We start from the raw sequence: 20,652 nt of genomic DNA, 5'->3' as shown, positions 1-20,652 counted from the left end.
CTCCTGGATGGCAAAGGATAAGGAAGTGATGAAGCCGGATGAGAGGCCCTCAAGCATATTTGACGCGTGCACGTACTCTGTGTCCTACATAGGGATCATATTTTAGTTTTGCGCTTCAGCAATCACGCTACTGACATCTGTTCTATGGCGTATTTGAGCTCTGTTTGCTGATTAACTGAAGCCACACATCCTCCTCCTCCAACTGTTGCCGCTCAAGATGCAAATCATGGAGCACATCAAGAAGGTAATATATTGTTATCTGTTTTAATCGATACAGCGGCTCCCAGAGAGTTTATTGTGGAGGATGGTAGAGGTCATCTGTTGGATAGGGCATCCGCCTCTCGTCTCGTTACCATGGAAGAGCGAGATAATGGGAAGTATCGTTCTGACCTTCTCCACAGACAGCTGTTTGCTGGATCGTCTTAGCAGAGGCATTGTTACAGCCAAAAGTATCCGACCACGCAGTTTTTTTTTTTTTTTTTTTTGAAAAGGCTTTGCACAAGGTGGTAGGGGCCGTCAGTTGGATGGGAAAAAAGTGTTGAACTTTTAGCGCACTCTCCATCAGCTACTCGTTTCGTTACGCTGCGAGAGCGAGAGAACTGGCATCATCGTTTTAGCCATCCCCGCAAGGTAACTACCTGCTCGATCGCCATATCAGAGACTTCATTGCAGACAGAAGCATCCGGCCACCTGGACCCTTTGGCGGTTCATGTAATTGTGAGTTACGTATGCGGCAACAGTCCCTGAGCTCTCTAACCATCTGTATTTACTCTCCTGTCCTTTTTTATTATGCTGCTATTCTTGAGAAAAAGTTTTGGAAAATTAATGCATCAAACAAAACAACGACAGGGATTTGGGAGACTAGACAACTTTAGCATTACTTTCATCAACTACAAAGCTCTGTGTTGCGTAATATTTCTTATTGCCAAACACGCATAGCGTCAACGATCAAGGGCAGCCTTATATATGTTTCTAGCAGATAGATACCAATAAGCCCCTAAATTTAGCTGCCTACATCCTGAGAATCGCTGGTTGAAAGGACTGATTTTTGATACGGAAGGCGAATGCACAATCAATATTAAAATGCTTCATAACGACCTTTTGGTCTGCAGGTAGCTGAATGCAGCACCATACGCATAAACCTTGAATCGACTAGAAGGCTAACACCTTGGTGTCTTGGCTTAAAGATATTCACTCGCTACTACAAGTTGAAAAGAGAACGTTCGCGGCCTAATCCTTGACAGTAGTGGTAGCTTGCTTGCGCATTATGCGGCTGCAGATCATTTAATACATATGGCGCGACTTGGCCATAGTTAAAGAGCTGGATTGTTTAGATACCCGATTGCATTGTCCGTTGTCGTTAAAAGCAGCGCATCCGCTGCAACCACTTGCGGACTAAATTACTACTCAATAAACATCGTTTTTCTTGCCTCTTCGCTCGTCTCTGGCGTTTTCATATTTTGATTGCCTAACCCTTGGTAATAAAAATTGTAATTCAATTTCGTGTGCGTGCTCACCACCCCAAATGTCATCAGTGGTAGACTGTATCAGCGAACGCGCGAAAACGATATTCACAAGTGTTCAGTACAGTGATGAACTCAAGGCACGCCAGCATGGCCTTCATCAAATGTCATAATGCAAACTCAAAAGTACACGACTTTTTTCCTCTCCAAATACTTCTGCTTCAGCCGAGCTCCGATTCCCCACGACGAACCAAATTCCTGCAACTATCTGCTCGCGCATGTAAAGGTCTCTAAAGATGTCGCGGAGCAGTTCAAGAACTGAAAGTACATGCAAAAAAATTGTTATGTCGATGGATGTTTCGTCCAGTTTCTAAGCGTCCTTGACAATCCTATCATTGATATATAAGGCCCCCATCATGTTTAGGGGCAGATGACTAGCGTTCTTCCGAATGCGCTTCTATTCGCCCCCGGTCAACTCTGCTAGATCCACAGTTTGCAGCTTATTGTTGTTGGAAAAATAATTTAATATAAGGCAGAGGAATTTCACAAGTTTCTAAACGCACCGTTGTTTAGCGCGGGAGAGCAAGTGCTCTATACACCAGTGTATGCCATAAATAGCTAAAAGCCAGTATTGTAGTGCGACTGGTCTAAAGAACCCTACTTATATTCGAAATAGTCTCAACTCGGGAAATGAAAGACGAGTAAAAGGAACTAGATAGAGAGTGGGTATATAGCAAACTTGAATTGATCAGTTCTGGCAGAACCTCATCGTGGAGGCAGAGGAAGGCATGTGATGTTATACGCTACTCTGACCATATTCGCGTCAAATCGGACTGGGATCCTGTCAAGCATGCCGTTTCAAGTGAATAAAGGATAGGGTGGCATTATTATAAACTGCAGTTCTTGACTTTTTTTTTTTGTACAGAAGTTATTAACGTTACGTTGTTTCCCATAGGTCGAGCCTTAATACCAAGGAGTCCTATCACTCTTGACAAAAGGTCTTAAGAAGTGTATTGGCAACTCAAAGCATGGTCATGCATCGACACACTTTCGGAGACAGTTGACAATGCCGTATTCCTACACGGTGGCTCGTAGACCCTTTACTCGGCCGTCCGAAAGAATACTGAGAGCTTTGTTGACCATACCACTTCTTCTAGGAAGAAAATAGGCCACAAAGCGGATAGGACCCTGAGGATGATTCAAAAACCTCGCGAGGCCTGGCACGTTGTAGAGGCTAACAAGGACCTGAACAATTTCGGGTACAACTTCAAGATAGAAGCACGATGGAGGCTGCCTCGCGAAGTGCATGGCATATTGAGAGAACGTATGGAAGGCATGAAGCGACAGCTCGAAATACTTTATTGCCATTGAGGCTCCATGGCCATTATCTCTTCCAACATTTGAAATTATCACTAAGCGCCTCATGAAGCTTCTTTACTCCTATGCAGTATGATTCAGGGCCCGAACGTCTATGCATATTAACTAAAAATCGGAAAAGGCGGTATTCGTTGCGTTGTACGGATTCCTAGAGATTTTCAGTCATAATCCAACGGCTGATAGCTTCGGGGCCATTGCCTACGCTGGCGGATTCAAATACCAACCATCCTAATAAGCGGTTCTTCTTGTTTAATAAAAACAAGCCAGAGTTTATTTAAATCGGTACACATTGCTAATGCTTGGACGAGGAGTGATTATTGTTAGGGTTGCTTTAAAGTTTGCTCAAAACGCTGCGGAGGTGCGCGGACGTTCTTATAAAAAGAAGGAAAATATTATTCCTCCTTCTCCTTCCTTTTCTTCTTTCTGTTCTGGGACCAGCTTATTTTTTTACTTTTCTTTAACAAGACAAAAAGAAGAAACAGTTGTTACAAAAGCAAAAAGAAGAAAGAAATACTAGACAAATACCCAAGAATGCTCTCTCAGTTTGTTCTTACCGATGGGAACCATAGGCCCCATCCCCTCTCCATCATTTTCTCTACAGGTCAATCTGTCTCCCCTCTCAAGTCCCTGTGCGGGCAAGGCGAAGGTTGGGTAAGGAACTCAGTTCATATTGCTGGGATAATGGCAAGATATTTTGTTCGTTCGTTCCAACTGATCTGCTGCCTCGTGTTGCCTCCGTACTTCCTCGCCAGGGCCCCGTCAGTCCAGATCGATTCGATCTGACCCCATGCTTCAAATTCAGGTACGAGAAAAGATATAGAATACGTATTACGCGGAGGATTGAATCTCATTATTTGTTTTGTCCTTTTGGCCATTTGACGATGGCATGTACATTAGCATGTTGCTTGGGGCCCTCTCGGCAGTTGTTGCGGCTGCATTTGTGGCTCGAATCGTGCATCTGCGAACCAAGTGTACGCCACATGGCCTAGGTACCACTACCTGGATCTACTGGCCTACCCAAACCTGCATGGCTTTGGCCGGCATCCTGGCGCTGCTCAACACAGTACTCCGCCTCTGGTATGGAGATGGCACCCCTGCTGCGATCCTCGGGTATCTCTCTGTCGGTATAGCCTGGGTACAAACGAATCCATCACCATTTGTGCATTCTTCAATGCCATGAGAGACGCGCGACTGAAATTGTTCTGCTATGCTATTGTTTGCTCTAGATCATTGCTCTTGCGCTAAATGATGACGAGCATCGGTACACCGTCCGTTCTTCAGACCTGATTTTCTCATTCTACGTCCTCTGCCTCTCCTCCCTGCTTCTCATCTTACTTCCAAGCGCCGATCTGCAGTCTGTAGATAATTCACAGCATAAGATTACCCTCGCTATGGCGGTATGTCTCGTCCTCGGTTTTTTCGTCGAAGCCTGGCCAAGAAGCCGCACTAGAGTGCAGCAGTTGAGCGATGTTAGCACATATGACAAGGCCAACATATGCTCCCGCTGTACATTCCATTTTTTCCAGCCGATTGTGTCGCTCTCGGTCAAGCGCACCATCACTGTAGACGACATTCAGAACCAGCTGCCAGGGTTCATGAGGACCGTGCCCAGCTATGAGGCTCTCGAGACTCGGTGGCGCCGGAACGTAGAAGACAGCTGCCCTCCCTCCAAAAAAAAGCGGGCCTCTCTCTTTAAAACCATTCTGCGCGTGAACGCCAAGGGCATAATACCGATATTGCTCTTCAGAACCATCCAACCATCTCTCCTATTTTCGATCCCTGCAATCCTCAGTCTCTTCCTCGAATACCTCCAGGACCAAGGGACTGAAAGAGAAAAGAGCCCCGCGTATGGATATCTCCTTGCTGGAGCCCTTTTTGGGGCAGCTTCCATCAGGGCGATTATGCAGGCGGTCAGCCGGCAATACTCCATCCAGCTCAGTCTGAAAACCAAGGTGGCTCTCACGTCAATGATCTACCGCAAGGCGTTGAGATTGAGCCCTGGATCCAAGAACAAGTCGACCACAGGCGAGATTATGAACCACATGTCAGTTGACGCAGACGTCTGGACAGAAGGCCTGTATTTCCTCAGCATGTGGATCTCGCTACCTGTTGAAGTCGGCACCGCCATGTGGCTACGTAAGTTCGGGTCATTTAGATCCACGACTATCAATGGCGATCATGGTAGCGTTAGCTCCAGAATAGGAACTCACCTTTGTATGTTGATAGTGTACCGGCTATTAGGATGGAGCTTTTTGGCTGGTATCGCTGCATTGCTCGCTATGACACCCATGCAGGTTTATCGTGCTCGAGTGTATAACAGTATGATCAAGGACAGGATGTCGGTCATGGACGAGCGAATCCGACTTACAACTGAAGTCTTCGCAGCATCCAAGGTGGTCAAGCTGTATTGCTGGGAGGCTGCCTTCAGGAAAAAAATCCTCGAGATCCGCGAACGAGAGCTAGTGGTCCTGAAACGGCTGGGCGTGATCTATTCGATTATGTCAATTATCTTCACTTCTTCAACCTTGATCATCTCCTTGTTGACCCTGTCTGCGTACGCACTCTGGGGAGGAGAAGGGTTTTCCCGAGGCAAGTTGACGCCACAGACGGTCTTTGTTAGTATGACCTTGTTCGGAATGCTCAAAACCCCGATTGGCGCATTGGCCGAGGCGACTTCGGAGACCCTGGCTACTATTGTTGGAACAGAGCGGATCGAAAGATTCTTGTTGCTGGAGGAAATTAAAGAGTCGGACGTCATTCGAGAGAGGAGCGTGCCCGAGGACCCTAGCGTTCCAGTGGTCTCAATCCAGGATGGCACCTTTTCTTGGGTCAAAAGCGAAACGTCGCCATCCGTCGATGAGACTGTGGATGAGGCCCAGCCCCTTCTTTCCGAAATGGATGAGGATAGCACTCCCACGAAGTGCCGCCCGACCTTGGAGAACATCAACCTATCGATCGCCAACAAGTCCCTTAATGCTATCGTTGGCCGAGTCGGCCAAGGCAAGTCCTCGCTTCTGAGTGCCATCATTGGTGAGATGTACAAGGTCCAGGGAGAGGCCCATACAAGGGGAAGAATCGCCTACGTTCCTCAGCACGCCTGGATCCTCAACTGCTCACTTCGCGACAATATTCTCTTCGGCAAGCCTTATGAACAAGAGCGATACCAGCGAATCGTCCATGCGTGTGGCCTGGAGCCGGATATCGCTATGCTACCCGCTGGTGACCTGACCGAGATTGGCGAGCGAGGTATCAATCTTTCCGGAGGACAGAAACAGCGAGTGTCGCTTGCTCGAGCTGCATACGATGACGCCGATATTTATCTACTGGATGATCCATTAAGTGCTGTAGATGCACACGTGGATCGACACCTGTGGCGAAACTTGATCGGCCCCGAGGGTCTGTTGCAAGGGAAGGCTAGGATCTTGGTGACACATGGAATCCATCATTTGAGAGAGACGGACACGGTAGTGATGGTAAGGGATGGACGCATTGCAGAGCACGGAACGTATGCCAATCTCATGGCGGCAAAGAAGATGTTTTACGTTCTCATCAAGGAATACGCGCTCAAACACCGCAGGCATTTTGAGAGTGGCGATACACCAGCAGCAGTGGCTACGACCACAGCATCTGGCACAGAGCGTAGTGAAGCAGACGCTGGGAGCGAGACCGCCAGTCAAGCAGAGTCTGAGACTGGCTATGACGACGATCAGTCAAGCAGTGATGCAATGGATACCGCCGAAGGAAATCTCGAGGTCGCGGCAAGCCATGCAGAACCAAAGATTTCTATGCGCATAGGAGACCAAAAGAGGAAAGTGAACGGCAAGATCATCGGAGAGGAAAACATCAAGGAAGGCAGCGTCGGATTCGGCCCTGCACTTGCGTATATCCGGGCATCGTAGGTTGCTTTTTTCACTGATTGTCTAGAGATTGAGTGATATGTTCGTTTACATTTTCCGCGCACTTATGACCATTTATTCTTTTATTGCATCTTCTGGCGCAGGTCATACAAATATGCGGCAATGGTGCTTGGATTCCATATTCTCGCGCAGATTGCGCTTGTCGCAACCAATCTCTGGCTCAAGTATTGGATCAAGCGGAGTAACGAGTCCTCTAGCCTCAATGGCGACCACCCAACGCCCTCTATGACGCTATTCCTCTCCGTGTTTGCCCTTTTGACAGTTATCTATGTCGCGATGTACATTACTGTGATCTATATTGGGTTCGCACTGGCCAGAATCCGCGCCTCCAAGACCATTCATTACGACCTTCTCTCCAGAATTCTGCGCCTGCCATCCTCGTTCTTTGATACCACACCTCTAGGACGAATTATTAATCGGATCTCCGGAGACGTCCAAGTCATCGATGACGCACTTCCCTGGGCCTTCGATAACATGGCGATGTTTTCTGTAAGCGTCACCACCAGCTTGATCACCGTATCCGTAACCACGCCCCTGTTCATTGGGGCTCTTCCATTGTTCTTAATCGCCGTAATGGTCATCCAGCATTACTATCTGTATTCATCCTGCGCCGTCAAGCGTATTTTTCATGTGCTGAAGTCCCCTATCTTCCAGCATTTTAACGAGACCCTCGGTGGTGTGCCAACCATCCGAGCTATGCGGAGCCAGAACCGATTCATTACCGAGAATGTAGCCAGAGTCGACGCTCATACGAACGCACATGTGACATACCTATACTGTATCCGATGGGTCGAGGTCCGGCTCCAGTGTCTGTCTGCGGTGGTCATCTTGTTGGTCACCATCGCGTTTGTGACCACGCGCGATACCATCGATCCCGCCACAGCTGGCTTGGCACTGAGCTTTATACTGACGGTCACGCAGGATGTCAGCTATCTGGTGAGAACGTATTGCGACATGCAGAACCGACTGGTTGCAGTGGAGCGTGTGTGCGAATATATCGATCTACCAACGGAGGCGCCGGAAAGGTTGTCGCTTTTGGATGCCAGCCAGCAGTGGCCTCCAAAGCAGGGAAAGATTGTTTTTGAGAACTATTCGGCCAGGTATCGAGAAGGTTTGGATCTGGTATTGAAGGACGTATCGTTTGAAGTCCAGGCCGGCGAGTCCATCGGTATTGTTGGAAGGACCGGGGCTGGCAAGTCGTCGCTGACCTTGGCAATTTTCAGGATGATTGAGGCTGCCAATAGCTACTGGGCCAGGGCTAGCGATCCATCGTCTCTAGGCAGTGAGGTCGTGGGCAGAAATAATGAAGAGCTGCAGTCAGGGGGCAGGATCCTGATTGACGATGTCGACATCTCGACGTTGGGACTTGTTGATCTGCGTCAAGCACTGGCCATCATTCCGCAGGACCCCATCCTCTTCGCAGGATCGGTTCGCGATAACCTTGACCCGTTCCTGGAGCAGTCGGACCACTCGCTTTGGGAGGCACTCGATCGTGCGCACTTGAAAACCTACATCCAGTCGCTTCCGGGGGGAATGTCGTTTGAAGTCGCACAGAACGGTGAGAACTTTTCGGTTGGCCAACGATCCCTTATCTGCTTGGCTCGTGCGCTGCTTCGCAAGACAAAGATCTTGGTCCTGGATGAGGCTACGTCTGCGGTGGATGTGGAGACGGACGAGTTGATTCAGAAAACGATCCGCACAGAGTTCAAGGATCGAACAATCCTAACCATCGCGCATAGAATCAAGACCGTGATGGACTCGGACAAGATTCTGGTACTGGAGCAGGGACATGTTGTTGAGTACGACAGCCCTTCGGTGCTGTTACAACGAAGGGATGAATCGCTGTTTTACAGGTTGGCAGAGCAAGCTGGGGAGGTGTAGTGGAAAAGTATATGGCAATGGTTTAATTTAAAGAGATAGACAATCTTATGAATAGAGTATATTCTCCGAAGTTATGAAAATACATGATAAAGATCTACGACCCATTGCATGGTTTAGGTTGTCATGTTAGGGACGTACACGCCATGGAAGTTGTGGGGCGCGACCCTTCCCTCGGGCATGTCTGCTCTCGCGATCTCTTCCAAGGTCCTGGCGTCCAGAATGAGCATGAATCCCGTACGGCGACTTCCATCCAGCACAATTGACAACAGAACGCCATCGTCCTCATCAGTGGCATTGGGGGTTGGCACAAAGACGGGTTCAGAGGGCGTGCACTGGTCTTCCATCCAGAATTTAGCGCACGTTTCCTGATCGCCTTGCTTGAGCTTGTCGAGATCAACCTTGATGATTCGGTCGTAAATAAGAGTTTTCCGCTCACCGGAGCGGTTGACACCATAGATATAGCGGTAGTTTCGCAGGTACCGGCTCGGGTTGATGGCGGGCAGCTCAAAATTGATTTCAGGCTTGAGTTGGAAGTCGATCTCTGCGGGCACGGGCTTGGGCGGCACTCCCCTCGTGGCTGCGGCGAGCGAGGCCTGTTTCGAGACGTTCTTCAGGCGATAACGGCGCAAGGTCGCTTGCTGTGGAGGTTTACCATTGACCTCGTCCCTCAAGTTATCGATGTAGTAGTCGCCAATGACGGTGTGGTCCTGTCATTTGGGGAATAGTAAATGAATTTGAAACCAACAGAGTTTAGTGTAAGGTCTGTGCGTCCAACGATCTTTTTTTTTTTTTTTTTTGGAGGAGGGGGGGGCGGTTATACGCTTATGTACCTTGTATGCGGCAATATCCAAAACAATATCGTCGCCTTCGTCGAATCCGTTGATGGTGTGGAAGGCATAATAAGGGTCGCACTCGAACGTAGCGACATGTCGACCAATAAGACGGTCGATCACATAGAAGGACGACTTGACATTTGGGTCATGAGCCTTGAATGATTCCCACGCATTCCCATACCAAAGCACGCTCAGTCCATAGGCTGCAAAGTCACATTGCCAGTGCGCCATAACCACATAACGCTTGGTCATACAGAAACTATGCAGATAGGATGCTCGAGGAGACTTGATCTCGGCCAGGACATCCAGGTCTGGCTCGCGTGTGGGGCCCATGGGAGACTGTCTGATACGGATGACCTTGTACACGGCTGTGGGACCGAACGTCTGCAAAATCGTGAAGTGTTCATTCGTGTCGGGATCGATACATGGATGCGCTGGTGCAATGTTGCTGGACTTGAGGGCATCATCGATATCACCGTAGGTGAAGAGTCGAATGGGTTCCAGGGTAACGGGGTCGAGCTCCTGGAGGACATTACCGTCGGTGTTCATGACCATGTTACGCGCGTTCGGGTTCGTCTTTCCTGTCTTGGTAGGACCGGTCTCCATAAGTCCAGGGAAGTTGAATGTAGGGATTACTCCCACATTGGTACCGGTTCCGCCCATGGGAGGATTGCCCACAGTTGCGATCTTGAAAGTCGTGAAGAACTTTTGAAAGATGGTCTTGCAGGGGTCACGCTGACAGAAGGTGACGTCTGTGACGGATTCCGCCTTTTCATACCGCTTGCGAAGATCATTGGAGGTATTGCGGGACCGATAGGAGACTCGACCACCTCGCTGGATCTCATATCTGTGGACTAGAAATTTTTGATGTATAGTAAGATAAAAGGGCAATTGGTTCAGTCTGCCTATCTCATTTGTAACCCCTATCCATGCAGTAGGCGAATCGAGTATGTTGAAAAGCAGCAGTAGGAATCAGGATAAGAATCAAATTAGAAAAATACGTACTCTGAGCAAGTCCATCGAACCAATGCTGGATGTGAATATCCTTTCCAGACTCTGACTTGAGATCGTACGCACTATACCATATTTTTTGATATAGAGGAATAAGCAAATTAGTACCCATGAAAGAAAAGCAAAAAAAAGAACGCCTGGATGGCTCGCTGTCAGACCCTTCAGCTGATGTGTCAGATTGCAAGCGGTTTTCACTGTCCTTACCCAGGGCCAGATCGGTAGAGCGCACCCTCGAGCCAAGGTGGGATGGTCCCCTTGACAGTCAAGGGTGTGGGCTCGAGGACCTCGGGGCAGTTATCATAGCCAGAGGAATACGGCCAGGGCTTCTCAGAAGCAGTTTTCGTGGATAAATCCATGTCGAATTATCTTGCAATCGATTTTGTGTAGTTTTGACCGGATCGAGGAGAGGTGTGCAGGAAAAAGGTTTGACGGAAGTAAATAGGAGAGGAGAGATGGCAGAGAAGATAATATGGTTAAGAAAAATCGGAGGCGGAAATAAAAAAAAAAAAGGGCGTGAAAAGGTACGGTCGATTATCACGGGCCTAGGGCGATCAGCAAAACAAGAGTTACATATAGTAGCATGGATTCCTCCACTCACTTGGTCGATTATGCGTATGCGCCAGTGGATGTGGATGTGTTTGTCGCTCTGTTTGTGTGCACATACAGAGGCAGAAAGTTGGCGTAGCTCGGGATTCCGAGTCGCGATGGCAAGCAATTGCTCCCTTCTTGTGTTTAGGGGTTCTTTGCTTTGCTAAGATATATGCAGGTTATGTTACTTGTCCTGCATGCATGGGGTTTTTTCGAGATTATGCAACAAGGAACCCGTCCCCCTGAACATCTTTAAACCAGACTAATATAGACTAGGGGGAAAGATCCAAGTGTACCATCTCCGACATTTTTTGGATTTCCGCATTGGTTCAGGACTCCGAGTTCGTCAGGTTCGCTAGAATCATTGCCAGCCCCTTTGGCAATTCCGTTACTACGGCGGCACGAGGTCAGGCTTTATTGCTCCATCTTCCTCTGTTCACTGAGGAAGAGTAGGTCACATCCTTTTCTCGCATCCTTATTCTTGTTCGAACACACGTCGTCTTCTAAGCAAAAGTGCTTCGATCTTGTTGAGCGTCAAGTCCAGCCATCTTTCGCTTCGAAACCACATCGCACAGACCGGATTCACGCGATTGTGCGCGTCAGAAGGAGGACAAAGTTCAGTTGATAATTGTAGTTGGAATTCCACGCAATAATACAGGCTAGGGGAGGGATTCTGCAGCCTTGCTTTGTATATTAGAGGCGTAAAAACTGTAGACTGCTGCTGTAAGCACAATCCCGAGAAGCTCGGCGCCAGTAGGGCGATGATCAAGGACACCCAGGGGCGGCTAGTTGCCGTGTGATCGTCGGAGGTGCGCATATGATTAGCATATCTGTATCAGCCAGCAGCTCAATTAGGTTTCGCGACAATTATGCAGGTCCATCCGCCGCTTTCTTTCTATAGCGCATGGCTTCGATCCCTCGCTCAGTAACATCTTTCTTCATCCGTGCTTATCTTTACTGCTTTCTGGCATCTGTAAAGGGGGAAGTAGATAGTGGGGTCTTTTTTCTTTCTTGCATCTAACAAAGATGCAGCGTAGTTTTCCCGAGTCGATCATCTTGCGCATCTTCCTCCGTTTAAAAGACGAGCCTTTCCCGTTTGCGCTTCCTGCCTCTTCTTTCCTCTTCCTTCTGTATTCTGTTTTCTTCATCCTTGACAAGGCACGATACCAAGTACCCCCCTCAAACCTTCACCGATCACCATGGAGACCGCAGCGCTTCCTCACTACAAGCACGTCAACTGGGATAGCCCAGAGACCGCCTTTCGCATGTATATCAGTTACGTCTCGTTGTTCTTCGATGTGGCTGTACTGGCTTACCACTTCTCGACGCCTTTCCATCCTAAGGTAAGAAGCTACTTGCACTTTTATACGTCTCACAATAGACGATGATCGGTTGCCATACCAACCTCTAACCATTGCAAACTTGTTATCGCGCTTTAAAATAACCGGATAGTTCTATGTCAAGACGGCGAGAAGACGCGCCCTTCGCCTTCATATTTTGAGCGGTTGTCTCGAGAGTAGGTGCAATGTGAAAAAAACACCAGATCATGGTCCGGATACTGCAAGAACTACTCCATGCTAACTATTGTGGAGCTGATGCAATTTTTTCTAGTTCTGGCCTGTATTGGAGCGTTCTACGCAGAGGATCCTACTAATTGGGCGTATGCGGCGGCATTCTTTGCGGTCCTTTCTCACGTTCCCTCGACATTCTATCAGATCCCCACGGTCCTAGGGATCAAGGCCTTCCTGGTGCCATCGTTGGCGATAGTCACGGCCCTCCACGGATACTTTGCGATCAACCTGGTTATGAACCCCACGTCGTTCTATTACCTCCTGTCAACCTACATGACCGTGCACATCTATGCCTGGTCCCGTGTCTTCTTCGCACTGTACTACCGCTTCAATTTATTCGCGAACCACCGTTTCTCGGCGGCCATGTTGACCAGCGGCATGTTGCTCATTCCCTCCGTTCTCGGACTGCACGGCAACATTATATTGTTGTCTGGCGTCGTGACCGCCGACATAATCCTTCGCATGACCAAGGACGCTGACTTCTGGGTTTCGTGGACGACAGAGCACCCTCGTGAGTTTGCATCTTCACCTGAAAAGAAGATGGTACTGGACGCCCTCATCACCGCTGCCGAGGTGGCCAATGCAGTTGATGCTCTGTCGATTCAAGAACCCAAGGATCGCTATGCAAGCATCTGTTCCAAGGTGATGGGCGCTAGTGTACGCAACACTACGCCTCGTGCCAAGGCCATGACCGTCTTCAAGGCAATTGATGTCGACCATGACAACGAGTTGAGCGTCGCAGAATTCAGGGACTTTTTACTAGCCTGCGGGATTTCAGATATTGACATGGAGGGCAAGCTGATGCTTGATGCGCTCTTCGCAGACCGTGAGATTGTGAAATTTGACGATTTCTGTGCCTGGTTCACCAAGAACTGGATTCATTCCAGCCCGATCAGCGTCCCGACAATGCCCAAGACCCCACGTGGCCAAGCTAAGTTGGTCTTTGATGCCCTGGACTCGGACAGCTCCGGAACATTGGACGTGGCGGAACTTGAGCACCTGTTGGTCTCGTGGGGCCTGCCTCACAACGAAGCTGCAGCCTATTTAAAGGTAACAAAAAGAAAAAATCATTTCCTCCTCCTTTTCCTTGATTTGCATGGTACATTAAATTGATTTTGTACTCATTCCACTCTTGGGTCCTTCTCCCTATATTCGCCCTTAGGAACACGACAGCGACAAGTCGAATACGATCGAGTTCCAGGAGTTTTACAAGAACATGTCGACCGTATGGAAGTTTGCGATTCAGTCCTTTATCGACGAGGGCAAGATCTTGATCGAGCCCTAGAAATCAAATATGTAGAGAATGAAGCAAGCAAGAAAAGCAGGAGCACTCAAATATCCCTACGCCGTCTTATACATATTCCTGCATCTCGGCGTAGGATCTCTCTTTTTTTTTTTTTTTTTTTTTTTTTTGCTTTGTTCCCATTGATATCAGTGAACTGCAGACAGCACCATAGGGGAAACATGAGTTCAGACGCGTCTCTGGGTGAGGTCGCTTTAAAATGATACCTTTTCCAGTATATCTGCGCATTGATCTCCAATAATTGATAGTATCGTCCCCTTTCGGCGAAGAGTAAAAGAGCACTCGTAAGAATCCAAGGCCGCAGAAAGGAAGCAATCGCTCCAAGTTGCTCATTCATCTGATTCTTCTGTCCTTATCTGGAGGCCAGAGCAGTATAGCGCACCCTCGCATTTACTTCAGGGTAACTTTCGTAGGCTACCGTTCGAGACCGAGGTTTGTCAGCGCCAGAGTCGGCAGCTTTCTTAATCAGATTTTGAGTTGATTTGGAAGTGTGAGAAAAAAAAACCAGGCAAGGAAGAAGAACCAATCAACAGCATTGGGCGTGCATTCCCTACTCGCACAGTCCGGACGAATGCTATTCTGCAGGTAGACTAATGCTATTCTGCAGGTAGACTAATGCTGTGCTACGCGACACCCTGTTCTCTTTACTTAGAAAGGTGCGTCCGTGCGATACATGTGGCCAATTACCTCCGCAATGGAGAGAAACATTGGAGCTCTTCAGGTTTGTGATTTGTGGCAGATTCCTTATCCATGCGTAGCAACATCGCACCCTGCCTCCTTCTCCTCCAGAAAGAATCCAGGTAGCCTATTCCTCCGACCGCTTCTTAGCATTTTTTAAATATATACGGTCTTTCCAGCAGTGACAACGGACAGCGGACTTTTGGCACTTTGTTTCATGAGGATACATACATCTTATGATAAGGCCCACAGCATTGAGTTGCATCAGAATAGAAATCCGCATCTGGCAATGCTTCTTGGATTTTTTTTCCTTCACTGGTATTGCGAAAGGATGCAAGAAGGTGCGAGAAGATGCGTTGTTATGGTACTTCCACTGGTAAACACAGGTTATAGTGCAAATTCAACGCCACGTACAATTTTAGTGCATACATCACTGTGGCGCGCTTTTCATTATCAGACGCGTGTATGTGAAATGTACTTTCAAAGATAGCGTTCACGCGCGTTGGGGGTATAGTTGTCGACGAATTCCATTTTGCATGTGCTTCTTGGCAAGACCCGATAGCAATTAAAATACAGTATAGGGAGGACCCAGGTCAAGACAACCAAAAAAAAAAAGGACCATCATCCACAACGACATCGCTATCGTAATGTATACAAACGAGCAGTTGCATTTGCATCATGCTTTTATTTGATCCAAGATAGAAAAAATAGCGCGAACAGCTAATCAATACACACGTTGAATGCATGGAGGGAGGCGCATGCAATACGATGGAAAAGGGTACTGTGGGTGAATGCAGGTGCGAGTAAAAAAAAAAAATCGTGCCACTCCACAATTTACAGAGCCCATGGACGAGAACAAAGAAGAAAGGAGCCCCCTCGGTTGGCCGGTACATGTAGTCTAATTTGCAAATCATCTAATGATCGGCCCGTAAACCGTTTAATAGGGTTTTTCTTGTTCGCGTCATTTGTGTAATGCACATGTGCGGAGGGGTCAGAAAACCTTTCACAGATACAAATGGGAGGCAGTGTGGATACGTGTGCATTAACCGTGTGCAATCATGGACGTTTTTGGCATGTGGCAAGAAAGAAATTCATGTCCATTACGTTCATATCCACAACTCATGCGTGCAGATCCAGTGGGCGCAGGCACACGGGCACACAAGCACAAAAGGACATCATTGCGCAGAGTCCGCCCGTTTTTTTCATTACTCAGCACGTATTGCCCATATATGGCAATCGCATGGCCAATGCAGATCCCAGACTGTACCTGGGATGCTGTGCTGTGTCTGGGTGCTATGTTGTGCCAGGGAGTGACCCAGTGATAGTTTGCTCTCTCCATCTGTGCTTGTACTGAAGTGATATAGAAAAGGGCAAGGACGAAGAGGAGGGTGAGAACGAGAGCGTACGTAAACAGGTAGGAGTGGCCAAGCAGATCGAAAGACCGTCTGCCAATTGAGCCGAGGACGGGAACGTGTCCGTCCAATGGGAGGCACTTCGAGCTCCCCATACAATCCATACAGCTGCAGCGACGGAAAACTGCATGGCTCACTGGACTACCTCGGATGGTGACACGATCCCCCCTCTTTTTATTTATTTCCTTGCTCTAACCTGACCCCAACGTGGAGACCGTATTCCTCTTAAACTGCTTTCCCGGTATAAAAAGGATGCAGGGAGCCCTATTCCCCTCTCGGCTGCCTCTGTCTCTCCTTTCTCCGCTTCTCGTCTTTACTCCCGCAACCGAGCAACAGCCGCATAGACATCTCCGCAAGAACGAATGACCGCCTCCAAGCAGACCCAGGCCCGTGGTGGTACCACCTCTCCACCATCCTCCTTCTCCCTCCCTCGCCTGTCGCCCTTCCAATGGTTCCTCCATCTCTTACCAGCCATCATATTTGCCTTCTACGTCTACTCCACTAAGGGTCCCTTCCAGTCTGTCGCCTGCCTAACTTTCAATCGCAGCTGCAATAACCTCTCCAACTTCCATCTCGAGGGCATTCTCGATCGTTCAGAGTTCTATGCACCCGTTATTAGCTACTATACCCGACTATTCGCCACCCACGAGGACCTCGGCGGCTCCTTCGCAGTCTTTGTGGAAGGTGAGCCCGTCATCGACCTCTTTGCGGGAACCAAAGATCTGGAGGGCACCATCCCATATGCAAACCAGACCCTCCAACAGGTCTATTCCTCCGGCAAAGTCGTTGAGGGCATCGTAATCGCAAGACTTGTCCAAAAGGGATTGTTGGACTACTCGAAAAGGGTTGCGGACTACTGGCCAGAGTTTGCACAGAACGGAAAGCAGGATGTTCGCCTGGTTGATGTGATGGTCCACGAGTCTGGAGTCTTTCATGTGGACGATCCTGGCCGGAACTTCACCTGGGAGACCCTGGCCGATCGTGAAGAATTCTCGGAGAAGCTGGCTAAGCAGAAGCACTATTTCGGAGGGCAGGTCGCGAGAGCCTATCATGCCGTGAGTCGAGGCTGGTATCTGAACGAGATTGTGCGCAGGGTCGACCCACAGGGACGGACGATCGGTCAGATCGCAAGGGAGGAGCTCATGGGGGACTACACCGATGTGGAGCTGCATTACAGCTTGTTTGAGAACGATCGTGATTGGGAGGACCGACTGGCACCTATGTTTGACTATCCTGTTTTGCGGATCATCGGACGACTGTTGTTGCCACGGTCTGTTCAGACAAACAAATGGATCGGTTATCCGGACTTGCCGCCATTGCACCCATTGGTATGGCAGCTGATTCAGAAGTGGAGCCTGTCTTCAAAGGCATTGACACCTAGAATGGCGCCCTTTGCCAGCAGTTTCAGGACAAAGAAGGCGCATACCACCGAGAGTACCAGTTTTTCGCTCAAGACCAACGCCCATTCAGTAAGTGAGATTTTCTTTATCTTGATATTTTGTGCGCACCTTTGAGTGAGTATAATACATTATTATGGATGTTCATTTCTAACTGTGCCTCCTCTGCCCTGATAGCTGGCTAAACTCGTGTCCATGATGGCCAACAAAGGCGCATCCATCCATCCTGGTCAGGAGCCCGATCTGATATCTCCCGAGACCTATGCTGAAGCGACCTCTTATCACTCAACTCGACCCTGTGCAATCACCTTTGAGTCTTTGCCCCTCTCTCGCGGAGGCTGGGTCAAAAGCCGCAACTTTTTCCGCGATGGCCCTCTGACGGGCGTCGAAGTTCAGGGCTGGGGCGGCGCTGGAGGGTCGTTGGTTGTGTGGATCGAAGAGCTCGGAATCGGCTTCTCGTACGTGACGAACGCATTCGGTGCGCCCATGTCTATTCTGGGCGATTTCCGTGGCAAGACGCTGCTCGAAAAGGTGGTTGTCGCCAGGAAGAAAGAGCTGGGACTTCTGCCAGCTGACAATAAAGCATGAGAACACGTCCAGAATGAAATAAAAAAAGAGAAGAAATGGTAATGTTTATGTACGAAATGCTTTTTTGGGTTTTCATTAAAAAGATGCATGTGTAGTGCGTGAGGGATTGAGTGGAGCTGGTCGGGTTATTCGTTTCTATCTGCCGCAACGATCCCCTTGCTTTAGTTCTCGGGATCAGAGTTCCCTTTTTTTTTTTTTTTTTTTTTTTTTTTGTCTCTTGTTTCTTTACTCGCGAGAGACATCGCGACCAAAGACCTTGGATTTCATCCAGTCTCCAATGACCAAAAACCTGTTCCTGAAGCTGAACATGTGGGAGATGTAGACAGAGCGCCAGAAGACATAGGTCGCAACGCCTCCGACAGACACATTTCCGTTCAGGAAGGGCAAGTCGGCAACGGCCCTGTCCGATCCAATGTACGCAAGCGATCCCTGATGGGTGTACTCAAAGGGATGGATCTTCTTGTTTTGGCCCTCCTCTATCCTAGCCAGACCATCAAAGACCCTCGACAAGTACTTGCCCTGCTGAGTAGCGACCTGGGCTGTGGGTGCATACTTGGTGAAGGCGCAGTCACCAATAGCGTACATGTCCTGAGCTCCCTTAACGCGCATGTACTCGTCAATGAGCAATCCGCGGGGCGAGTTCTGACCGCCCTCCTTGAGACGCGCCATCAACTTACGGGCCAATGGGCGTGGGCAGTTTCCAGTGGCCCAAACAAGCAGGCCGTATGGAATCGAGACCATGTTCTTGTTGGCGTCCATGACCTTAATCTCCTTGTCGGCGACCTCCTTGACCATAGTCTTTGTCAGGACCTCGATCTTGTTCTGCTTGAATGTACTCTCGGTGTACTGGATCAGCTGAGACGAGAACATGGGCAGGACGTTAGGCAGAGCCTCCACCAGAGTGATCTTGAGCTTGTCTGCCAATTCGGGGTACCAGACCTCGAGGTCATCCTTCAAGAAATCGTGCAACTCTGCAGCGTACTCCACACCAGTGGGTCCTCCTCCAACGACAACCATGTGCAGCAAGCGCTCGACCTCCTCGGGCGTCTGCGAAGCGAATCCTGCAGACTCGACACAGTCCATGAGACGGGTGCGAATCTTTTGGGCATCCCAGACCTCCTTCAAGAAGCAGGCGTATTCCCTGACACCAGCCATGCCGAATGTCTGGTTATCGGCACCAACGGCCACCACAAGGTAGTCATAAGGGATCGTAGTGTTGGATACAGCCCCCTTGATATCTGACACATCTAGTGATTGAGCAAAAAAGAATTGATGATTCAGTAATCTATATAAACAAGAATACATCCATGAACAAAGGAGTTATTGGCATCTCGAGTATACCTGCGATGCTGATGGTCTTGCTCTCGGGATCAATATCGGTACATTCACTCTCATAGAACTTGACATTGCGGCTCTTGTGACGCGTGATAAAACGAAGAGGTTCCATGATCGAGCGAAGTTCGATCGTTCCGACAGTGCAGCTGGGCAACAAGGGCGTGAACAAGAAATAGTTGCGGGGCGACACGACGATCTAGAAAGAGAATTAAAGTCAACCGTGAGAAAACTAGGGATCACAACCACGAAGATCTTGGTGGCAAAAAAGGCTCCAGGCAACGAAACAAAACCGCGTCTCCACATACCACATTGTAGTCGTCCGTGTTCAGACTCTTCAAGAAAGAAATGGCACCCCAACCGCTTCCCAAAAGAACAATAGTGCGCTTTGTTGGATCAAAGGGTTTTTGCTCAGCAGGGTGACGCTTGTTGTAGATGTCTACAAAGAGATGAGATCATTATGTCAGCTTCTGTCAAGCCTCAATTGTCCTAAACTTTCTGTACTTAAGAAACAGCTGCCTAAATATTGCATCTGCCTTACCATAGGCACCATATCCAACGGCTCCGACTGCTCCGAGCTGAACAACGCGCTTCAGGGCACGCAGACGGGACCAACGCTTCTGGGGCTGAGGAGCGGATGCTACTGGAGGAGCGACATTCTTTCCAGCAGTGGCCATGGTGGCGCCGGTATTGGTCGAGTTGAAGCGTGCACTGATCCGCGAGCGGGGCACCATGATCCTTGGAGTAGGGGCAACACGTGCCAATTGGGCGGCTAAAGCGTTGGTTGGGTCGATCAAGACGCCGATTATACCGCAGACATGTCATTTGTTTATAAAGGACCGACCGTCGTAATGGCGCACGCACACATCGTAGACATACACAGCAATGGAGAAAAGAGAAGGTGATCTGTCAGTTAATGCCGATAGTACTGATAACGGATACAACCACATCCACATCCACATCCGCAACTACGTGTGTGTATTTTGGAAGAGCCGTATTCATCAGTGCCAGCAAGGTTCACGGAGAATAATTATGCGGATCGGTCTCCTCTCGTCGGCCCGCTGCTCACTAGCCTGTTATGAAGACGTCCCTATCGCTAAGAGGACTCAACAATATGGCCTCTGAATGAGTGATGCTCCTTGAAAGGCGCCCTGAAAACTGTCGCAACTGCGTGCGTATATTCTGGGTGTAATACCACTACCAGAGCGAGGTGAGATTCGCGCCCTTGTCAATAAACACACACGAGGGCTTTATGAGATCAGCCAACGGACAATGAGGGGACAAAGAGAGGAGATCGGGTA

At 49.0% G+C, this 20,652-nt stretch overlaps 6 protein-coding genes across 6 annotated transcripts; 3 read left to right on the top strand and 3 right to left on the bottom strand.

Moving 5' to 3' along the window:
• Positions 1-3,480: 3,480 nt before the first annotated feature.
• Positions 3,481-8,638, top strand: BC939DRAFT_533200 (P-loop containing nucleoside triphosphate hydrolase protein; the record flags this gene model as incomplete). The annotated part of the gene is made up of 7 exons (XM_051561690.1): positions 3,481-3,491; positions 3,593-3,642; positions 3,738-3,975; positions 4,067-4,237; positions 4,367-4,976; positions 5,082-6,735; positions 6,841-8,638. The coding sequence occupies exons 3-7, from the start codon at positions 3,739-3,741 to the stop codon at positions 8,636-8,638; spliced, it is 4,470 nt and encodes a 1,489-aa protein (XP_051406928.1). The 5' UTR covers positions 3,481-3,491; positions 3,593-3,642; position 3,738.
• Positions 8,639-8,751: 113 nt separating this feature from the next.
• BC939DRAFT_507890 (carotenoid oxygenase) lies at positions 8,752-10,838 on the bottom strand (the record flags this gene model as incomplete). Its single annotated transcript, XM_051560939.1, has 4 exons — positions 8,752-9,345; positions 9,469-10,325; positions 10,477-10,547; positions 10,687-10,838. 4 exons carry the CDS (start codon positions 10,836-10,838, stop codon positions 8,752-8,754), a joined length of 1,674 nt encoding a protein of 557 aa, XP_051406927.1.
• A 675-nt stretch (positions 10,839-11,513) lies between these two features.
• On the bottom strand, positions 11,514-12,017 carry BC939DRAFT_467580 (uncharacterized protein). Its single transcript, XM_051557802.1, has one exon. The coding sequence runs from the start codon at positions 11,885-11,887 to the stop codon at positions 11,546-11,548; it is 342 nt and encodes a 113-aa protein (XP_051406926.1). The 5' UTR covers positions 11,888-12,017; the 3' UTR covers positions 11,514-11,545.
• A 156-nt stretch (positions 12,018-12,173) lies between these two features.
• Positions 12,174-14,028, top strand: BC939DRAFT_28326 (uncharacterized protein). Its single transcript, XM_051551223.1, has 4 exons — positions 12,174-12,413; positions 12,523-12,586; positions 12,682-13,691; positions 13,804-14,028. Exons 1-4 carry the CDS (start codon positions 12,270-12,272, stop codon positions 13,924-13,926), a joined length of 1,341 nt encoding a protein of 446 aa, XP_051406925.1. The 5' UTR covers positions 12,174-12,269; the 3' UTR covers positions 13,927-14,028.
• Positions 14,029-16,114: 2,086 nt separating this feature from the next.
• On the top strand, positions 16,115-18,486 carry BC939DRAFT_467575 (beta-lactamase/transpeptidase-like protein). Its single transcript, XM_051557801.1, has 3 exons — positions 16,115-17,503; positions 17,609-18,231; positions 18,468-18,486. The coding sequence occupies exons 1-2, from the start codon at positions 16,397-16,399 to the stop codon at positions 18,017-18,019; spliced, it is 1,518 nt and encodes a 505-aa protein (XP_051406924.1). The 5' UTR covers positions 16,115-16,396; the 3' UTR covers positions 18,020-18,231; positions 18,468-18,486.
• Positions 18,245-20,028, bottom strand: BC939DRAFT_403291 (pyridine nucleotide-disulfide oxidoreductase-domain-containing protein; the record flags this gene model as incomplete). Its single annotated transcript, XM_051552727.1, has 4 exons — positions 18,245-19,266; positions 19,361-19,550; positions 19,660-19,790; positions 19,893-20,028. The coding sequence occupies 4 exons, from the start codon at positions 20,026-20,028 to the stop codon at positions 18,245-18,247; spliced, it is 1,479 nt and encodes a 492-aa protein (XP_051406923.1).
• Between the last annotated feature and the right edge of the window lie 624 nt (positions 20,029-20,652).

The sequence above is a fragment of the Gamsiella multidivaricata genome, assembly GCF_025024155.1.
Source record: "Gamsiella multidivaricata strain RSA 2152 chromosome Unknown BC939scaffold_110, whole genome shotgun sequence".
Classification (NCBI taxonomy): Eukaryota; Fungi; Mortierellomycota; class Mortierellomycetes; order Mortierellales; family Mortierellaceae; genus Gamsiella; species Gamsiella multidivaricata.
The sequence above is the reverse complement of the archived record's forward strand: the minus strand, read 5'-3'. Positions and strand labels throughout refer to the sequence as shown.